Source organism: Olea europaea, chromosome 6 (assembly GCF_002742605.1).
Source record: "Olea europaea var. sylvestris chromosome 6, O_europaea_v1, whole genome shotgun sequence".
NCBI classification, from domain to species: Eukaryota; Viridiplantae; Streptophyta; class Magnoliopsida; order Lamiales; family Oleaceae; genus Olea; species Olea europaea.
In genome coordinates this window covers 2497002-2505258 of record NC_036242.1, presented here as the reverse complement: position 1 = coordinate 2505258, position 8257 = coordinate 2497002, and the positions used below count along the sequence as shown (strand labels likewise).

Here is an 8257-nt window from a genome sequence, read left to right as displayed (position 1 = left end):
GTTACAGCAGTAGGAAAAAATGTTAATACAGACTATCGAGAAGATTGGTCACCTCCAGCGAAAAAAGCCATTTTCAAATTTTCCAATGATAGTTCCAGTTTGAAAGTGGCTTGTGATGAAAACATAAGTTCAGACACAAATCCATTTGCTCAAAAAGAAAAACTGGAATAAATGGTGGTCGAAATCTTTTCTATGAAACCAACCTTTTGACAAGAGCATGCTGTTTCGTTTTGTGAAATTTGTCTTTTTTGTAAATTTGGTCTTTGATTTCTATTTTATTGAGTACGTGTAATTTCCTGATTAGAAGTTTCCAAACAAAAAAGTAATGACAAATGAAGTATATGGAATGTAATCCCTACATCGTCCATGCCAAAAAACAGTCATTATTTAGTTTATCTTGGCTATATTTTGTAATTAACGATGATAATGAAGTTAATTTTTATTCTCTCTTATCTATCATTGATTATAATCCAAACACATGATTAACTACGATGAATTTACAAATCACAATCAAGCAAATCAATATGTATACTATTATCTCAATTATTTGCTGGTTAGTTCCTCGCCAATAATTCTATCTTCACATTTATTTTCAAACATATTCAATACATGCGCTAACCAAACCATAATTCATGCACAGCTCGTGCATCGCACGTAGCATAGATTAGTATTTTAAAAGTTGTGAATGTAGATGGCAAAAAGTAAAAAGTCAGGAGACAAACGTTCCTAAATAAAATAAAAGAAATACTTGTTGTGGCACTGTTTTTATGGAGTCGTGCTCAGTAATTGTTTTCCATTTTTTATCTTTTATCTTTTTTATTGAATGTTATAATGCTCTATTCACTTTCACACGCAACCATCATTTTCATTTCTCTTTCTATTTTTTATTGACTTTCACATGTAACCATAATTTTCATTTCTCTTTCTTCTCTCCGTCTTTTCTATTTTTTACACAACTATCCATGCTCTTTACTCCACTTCCCCACACAACTAAGACAATAAAAAATTTATTTGTCCTTTTTCATTGAATTTATTGTACAAAACGACATCGTTTCCTTACATTGAATGGCAAAACAACGTCATTTTATTCCATTAATACGATAAGATGATTGAATATATCTTATATATAATTATAGAAAATAATAATAATTTAATTAATAATAATTAAATCTTGATAAATGTATATTATATTTACTCATTATCTTAAATGTTTGAGGTGAATTTTTTTTCCAAAAATGAAAAAATCAAGATAATTACTAAATCGAGAATCCTAGTTTTAAGTATTATTCTTCTCAACTGCATCTTGATGGTATTTTATCATGCAAAAATTTAAATGTTAGAACGTTGAATAAGAGATAATGGAATAAAGCACAATCTCAAAAAACTAAGTGAACCGAATTATATCTATCATTTTACACCAATATACTAATAAAAAGCCTAAATGATTTAGCAAATTAAAGAACAAAAAAAGAACTGCAACCAAAAAAAAAAGTTATTATAAATTTTTTTAATTAAATTGAAATAATTAAAATTAAAAATAAATATTATTTAATTAAAATTGAAAAAATTACGTTTTATCACAATATATATATATATATATATATAATATGAACAATTTTTTTTTTTTTTTTAAAATGGAGAGTTTCTCTCCATCACATGGTGAGAATCTTCTCCGTGTTCTTCCTTTATTTTTTATTTTTTATTTTTAAATTTATTTTGTTCATATTATAAATAAATTTTTTTCGATTAATTTTTTTTAAAATTCTTTTCTCTTTACGATAAAATTTACTTTTTAAATTTAATTAAATATTATTTAAATATTTTTATTTAATTTTCGTAACTTTCTTTTGTTTAATTTATTATATTTTTTTGAAAATTGTTTAAAATTTTTTTTCCTTTACATTATAAATAATTTTTTGTTCTATTTAAAATTCTTTTTAATTCTATTAATTTTATAATATAAATAATTCTTTTTTAGTTGAAGCTTTATCAGTGTCTATATGAACCTCTATTTATCTTGTCTAGTGCACTTCAACTGTTTATCTATAAAATTTTACATTTACCGATAAAAAAAGTATTGATTTTCCCAACTCTAAAACTCATCAAGTAACAATAAAAACAAAGCTTGACTAATTATCGTCATATCTTTTCTACATTATTATATACTCAATTACAGCATTTCACGTGCATCTTACTAGTATTTGATAAAAAAAAATCTAGTGAATTGCAAGAGGTCTGGATTAACAAAATTTTAAAGGAAAAAAAGCATGAGTGAACGGCAGACTTCGATCCAGTTTTAACACGATCCTCCTCTCCATACTAGGCACTAGCCAGCCTAGAGCACAATCAGAACAAACTGTCCATGAAAAAAGAGAAAATAATTAAATGGAAAAATTGAAAAACCATGTCACTCCCAAGTGCGAAGTTATTCCTCCCATCAAATTTCCACCCCTTTCATGAAGACACTTTGTCACATCTACATTATCCCTTGCTAGAATAAAAAAAAAAAAAAACAAAAAAACAAAAAAGGGAGAAAATAGATCAAAATAATAATAATAATAATAAAGATTAGATCAATTAACAGTGTAATACACATTAATACTCTTAGAATGTAGCTCCACGAGGAGCCCACACAAACTCTACTCATTAATTTATGGTCTAATCCCACCCCTAATTTCTTCTACAAAACAAGCACAAGATTAAAAAAGAAAAAAAAATATTCTTGTTGGCAAATGGGAAGGAATGAAGAGATCTAGCACTTATAATTGAAATCTTGTGAACCTTGGACCAAGTATGAGATTCTTAATTCATTAGACCAAGCAAACTTCTGATCTGCCTCCAAAAATGATTTCATGTGCCAGACAATGTTCTCCAAGAGTCTACTACGATGCACATCAATCGTGGAGTAAGGTGAGGCAAACAACGACGGCCGACATATGTTCTAGATCAAATCATGTCCGTCTAATCACTTGACGGTACTCGATAAATTTCGAAAATATAAAAGTTCCACATAACCATTTCTTACCAAATTCCAAGAAAAAAAATAACCATAAATTACTTAAATAAATTTGCACAAAATACAATAAATATCATTACTCAAAATCCCTACTCTTTCTAACAAGTGCAAAATACCCAACAACAGCACAAAATGCAGCAACAACATTCCCTTCTTTGATCAAAATCTTAATCACAAACCCAGTGATTTCGCCTGTCAATTTCTTGCCCTCAACCACCAGATCCCTTCTGGGCTTCCCACAGAAAGTCAAAAGAACAAGAACAGTGATCCACGTCACCATGGTGGCCGGCACCGCCACGGCCAACGCAGCCACCGTCGACAGAATCCCAAAGGCAATTCCCAATAGCCCAGATGCATAAAGGGCTTCAAAACCAGTTGAAATTGAAGAAGATGATTCGTACTTTGAAAGGACAGATTTTAGGAACTCCCAAGACAGGGAAAGTAAAATTGCGTAAACGGATATGAATAGGAATACCCATGTTTTTCTTTTGCTCATTAGTTTTATGAGTAGTATGGAGGAATATGACTGTTGTGGTGGTAACGGTGGAGACGGCGGCAACGGTGGTTGCGGGGTTGAGAGTTTTTGTTCTACGGTGGATTCTACCATGGTCATGGATGCTTGAGGTTTTATGTGGGGACCGTTGAATTCAATCTTGATTGCTTTGATTTTTCAGGTCTTTTTTGGTGTTTGAGGGTATTGCGCAGGTGATTTACTAGCAATAGATAGGTGAATAAAATTAATAGACGCGCCTGATTATTAAGAAAAGTGCGTCACAGTCCATATTCTTTTCTCAACTCTCAAGTTTCAAATGAAAGAAAAAAGGAATAAGCCAAACGTCCATAGTCGGAGACAGGGCAAAAAATAGGGTGCACACGTGGCGTCCCTCTATTGGAGGGTCGGTTATTTGGCTCCCCCCTATTGGAGGGTTGGCTGTTGCCTGTAGGGTTGGTTGTCCCAACAGCCGATAGCCGACCCTCCAATAGAGAGGTGCGACGTGTGCGCCTTGTTTTTGAGCCTGTCTCCCACTATGGACAGAAAGCAGAATTGAAGAAAAAAAAGGGGGCAATAAAGAGAGAGTGGACATTTTTATGCCTATGCCTATGCCTTGTCTTTGTAAATTGGGGTAATTTGTTAAGCCTAATGTCAAGTCGAAAGAGTGTAATGGTTGAGCAATACAAAATAAGTTATAATTTGATTATAGCATGTTGAATCCTGATTACTTAAATTAAGTTGTCCAGAGTATTATTTTTGTGGTTGAACATCGAGAATGAAGAAACACTTTTATAACAAAAATAAGAAAGAAATGTTTCCGAGTATTTTAGAGATAAATTTTCTTGTGAATAATATTTTTTATCATCTAGAATGACTCACATGAGTCGACGTACCCGACAATTGGTGGCAACCTTCTTTTTCTACAATTCGGACTATATCGAAACGATACTAGATCAAGGGCAAGTTTGCAAATTGAATAATGCTACAAGTACATGATTTTTTGACAGAAATTTTTTACAAACACATGGCGCAACATCATTGGAAGATGAGAAAAAAAGAAAAAAATAGTCCAATCATATTTTGTTACATCAATATCGGTACAAGTTATGTTAAAATTTTTCTGTACTCATGACTTTATTATCACATATAAAATTGACCAAACAATTTACTCGGACAATAAATCCCTATTTGGTTACCGTTATTTCAAAACTCTTTTCCACATACACATTCATATCATAAAATATTGTACATGTAAAACCAAAATTTTCTCAATTACTTAATGACACATTCTCCAAAAATTCATTATTCAAAACTTTATTTTTCCCTAATAATTTCCATCAAATGGTGTGAGTCCTCATTTAACCACCGTTGTTACAAATAAGATCATTGCAAACAAACAAACAAACAAACAACGCCCCTGGGGCATAGTGCAATGGTGCAAAGAACAGAAGTGAGATTATTTTACGCCTTGCTGGCAGCCGCAGTGTGAAGGCTTGATTTCTGATATATGAAATTGAACTCCTTATAGGCGCAGTGTACAGACAACTCTTGTTCCTGGTCTGTTGGGACACATCTCACGATTTACCTTCCTCATAAAATTCTAAGAGTGGGGCGGTGGGGGCCCTCAAGGTTGGGGTTCAACGTTTTTTTAGTTTTTTATTTTATTTAAAGATCATTGCAAACAAATTTCTGATCACTATAAGACAATTACTCGTACTAGCACTATGGATAATATTTCTATTATATCTTCAGCACTCTTTGACACTATGATTATAACACCACATGGTAAGGCGTGCTAAAAAATTCTCATTTCTTACAAAATATGAAGTACAGAATCTTATAAAGTAGAGCCATTTCTTAGCTTTCGCAGAATGACAATTGGACTATTCAATCTTTAAAATTTGAAAAAGGTTTAGCATGTGACGGTGCCTTGAATGGTAAGAGAAGCAAAGGACCACCAATTTGGACTTCCGTTTTACATTAAAAAGATTTCTTAGCAATGCCAAGAAAAAGGAAAATTCAAAGATCGAATTTGTATGGACATTAATCTCCACGAATAAAAATAGAGATAGCAAAAAAATTTGTCCCGCCCGAATAGTGCCAAAAAGACCCACCTTGATGGGTTGGCGGGGCGGGGTGGGGTGTAGGTTGCCACCTCGTCTTGGGTCTTGGGGAGGGGATGCTCCACCCCGTGAAGCAGGAAAAAAAATAAAAATTAATTACAAAAGGCAACTCTAACCTAATAACTTCCATCTTTCTCTCAAGCCCACAATCTCTCTGTCACTCACCGGCCGCGACCTCTCTTATTTTCTCCAAACCTTCCATTCCAACCACTGAAGTCACACCAAGTCTCAAACCACCCTCCACGAGCAATCCCATCAGCTCTTTTTTTCGGCTCTTGATGCCTACAAGCAGGGCCGGTTCTGTGATTGTCAGGACCCGAGGTAAAGCCTAAAAATTGGGCCTCCCTCCTGAAATCAATGTAAATGCAATAGATAAAGTATATATATATATTGGGTCTGAGGCATAGGCCTCATTTGCCTAGCCCCAAGACCGGGCTTGCCTACAAGCTCAGATTCTTCTACTGAAAGCGCATTTCCTTTTTGATCATATGGGAGGTTGTTGACGACAACTGAATTCGAGCCTTGCTGATTAAAGGTATTATTGAACTTGTATCAATATCTATCTGCTATGCCCCTCACCCGAAAACCTTGATGTTTATATTCTGTATTATTTTTGGAATTTTTGATGTTTAGATATTTGGTCGATTAAAAACTTATCTTATTTTGCTATAATACATAAGTTATTTATTAATTGTATGAGTCTATTTCTTAAACTTCATTAACCTTACATTATGCAACTCAAGAAGTAGATCCATGTTTTTCTATTTGGGCAATTGCCTTGTCTTCAATATGTGGATTGACTTTGATTATCATTTGGCCTATAATTTATAAATAACTAATCATTTGAATTCAGTTGGATCCTAATATCATTATGTGCTCTGCTTTCAAATGTTGAAGATGGCTGTACGCTGTGGTGAAGGTTGGTTCAGCTGGCTCGACTTTACTTACGTGTGGTTTTGTAGAACATGAACTATAATTGTTACTGTTTGGTTAATTTCTTGATGTGGGTTGAGTTTGAACGCAATAGTTAATCTTTTTACTGTATCCTAGTCCATGAAATCCGTGTTATAAATTTTTTAGGCAATTTTTATTTAGAATAGTTTCTTTGTGAACTTCATAGTTCAATGTGTTGCTTGATGATTCTTCACTTGATAGTGCTGATTAGAAAGGGCTATCATTGCTGTGTGCTGCATACGAATTCTGAGTTAAGGATGGGAATTTTCTTATTATTTATTTTACATTTGCACTATCAGCATCCAGTATACATTGGTGATTGTCATGAATTGTTGAAGTTTAGCTAATAGGTGTGCAAAAGCAATAACATTTTCTCCCACATTCGGATAAAATTCATTGTGTTTAATGTCATTTGTTATTTGTACAGATGTTTGGCCCAAGTAGTGCTAAAAGTATTGGATTAGGACCAATACGCATGGAAGATAGCACGACCAATATATCAATGAGCAATATCCCACAAGAAGATCCAGCTGAACCGTTACCAAATGCGGATGAAAGGCCAATAAACCTAAATGACGAGGAGCGCTAGTTGGAAAACTATCTTTCGGAAAGAGGAAATTGATCACATTGGATTTTGAGAGTTCTTGCACGACCTGCAACCTAAGGTTCCTTCTTGCAATACTTTGAAAAGCGTCATTTTGAAAATCTATGAATACGAGAAAAGAAAAAAATATGATTGCACTTGAGAAGATTGATAGTCAAATTTTGATTACTACCGACATGTGGACCTCTCCTAATCAAAAGAAATGATTCATGGTTGTTCACGAAATATTTTCTTTTGATTTAAAACTACCACAAGTGTACGGTTCGTTAACAAGTAATAAAGTGGATTAAATGAGTCTGAATATCGTCCCACAGAGATTGATTAGTTCAAATTTTATCTTTCGTAGCCTTAACCGAAACTAAATTATCAAAGTGAATGTAGACCTAATTAAATCCTAATTTTGGAAAGAAACCCAAATTATGCAAATTTTATGATTGAATTGAAATTAATATGCAAAACAATATTTTAACACTCTAAAATGAAATCAAATGTTGAGAACGCACGTTGTTGTAATTAATAGGAATTAAACACACTAGGATCATGATTTCCCATGCAATTATCACTTTAAACCCTACTTTAACAATATGACAACACACTTCAATTTTTGACGAATCAATGTTCCTAAATCTATCTAATACTCTCTCTCGAGATGTATCGAATCTATTTCTACATACCACTGGCCTATATTTCTATGACAAGTGCATATGTAAAAATGCATGCAGTTTTATGAACACTTAAAGATTCACGTAAGGCATAGCGGTATATTTCTATCCCTTATCAGACCCTACGATGATTTATATTATGTCGAATTTATTTCAATTCTCTCGAATGCAAGAATAAATCACCCAAACTCACATAATTACGGGCCCTTAATTGCGGAAACAATAATTGCATATAAATTATTCAAAACAATATAAATATGTCTTAATGTCAAATTGCAAAACTAGAAAATTAAAGATCTAACTACATGGTACATCGATCTTCTAGCACATGAGAATCTAGCCTAACATAGTTAAAATAACAGAATACATCACGTTTTGAATAAAATGTATCACCGGGATATGAAA

General features: G+C 33.0%; 1 protein-coding gene and 1 long non-coding RNA gene across 2 annotated transcripts; one reads left to right on the top strand and one right to left on the bottom strand.

Annotated features, from left to right (window-relative positions):
- Nucleotides 1-3044: 3044 nt before the first annotated feature.
- Nucleotides 3045-4115, bottom strand: LOC111395495. Its single transcript, XM_023021513.1, has one exon. It carries the CDS (start codon nt 3627-3629, stop codon nt 3093-3095), a length of 537 nt encoding a protein of 178 aa, XP_022877281.1. The 5' UTR covers nt 3630-4115; the 3' UTR covers nt 3045-3092.
- A 1621-nt stretch (nt 4116-5736) lies between these two features.
- Nucleotides 5737-7349, top strand: LOC111396446. Its single transcript, XR_002703003.1, has 2 exons — nt 5737-6167; nt 7014-7349. It is a non-coding gene; the product is annotated as an uncharacterized LOC111396446 (long non-coding RNA).
- The last annotated feature ends 908 nt before the right edge of the window (nt 7350-8257 follow it).

What these genes read in the sequence shown, in the direction of transcription:
- LOC111395495 (XM_023021513.1), bottom strand. Translation starts at nt 3,629, where the DNA reads ATGACCATGGTAGAATCCACCGTAGAACAAAAACTCTCAACCCCGCAA.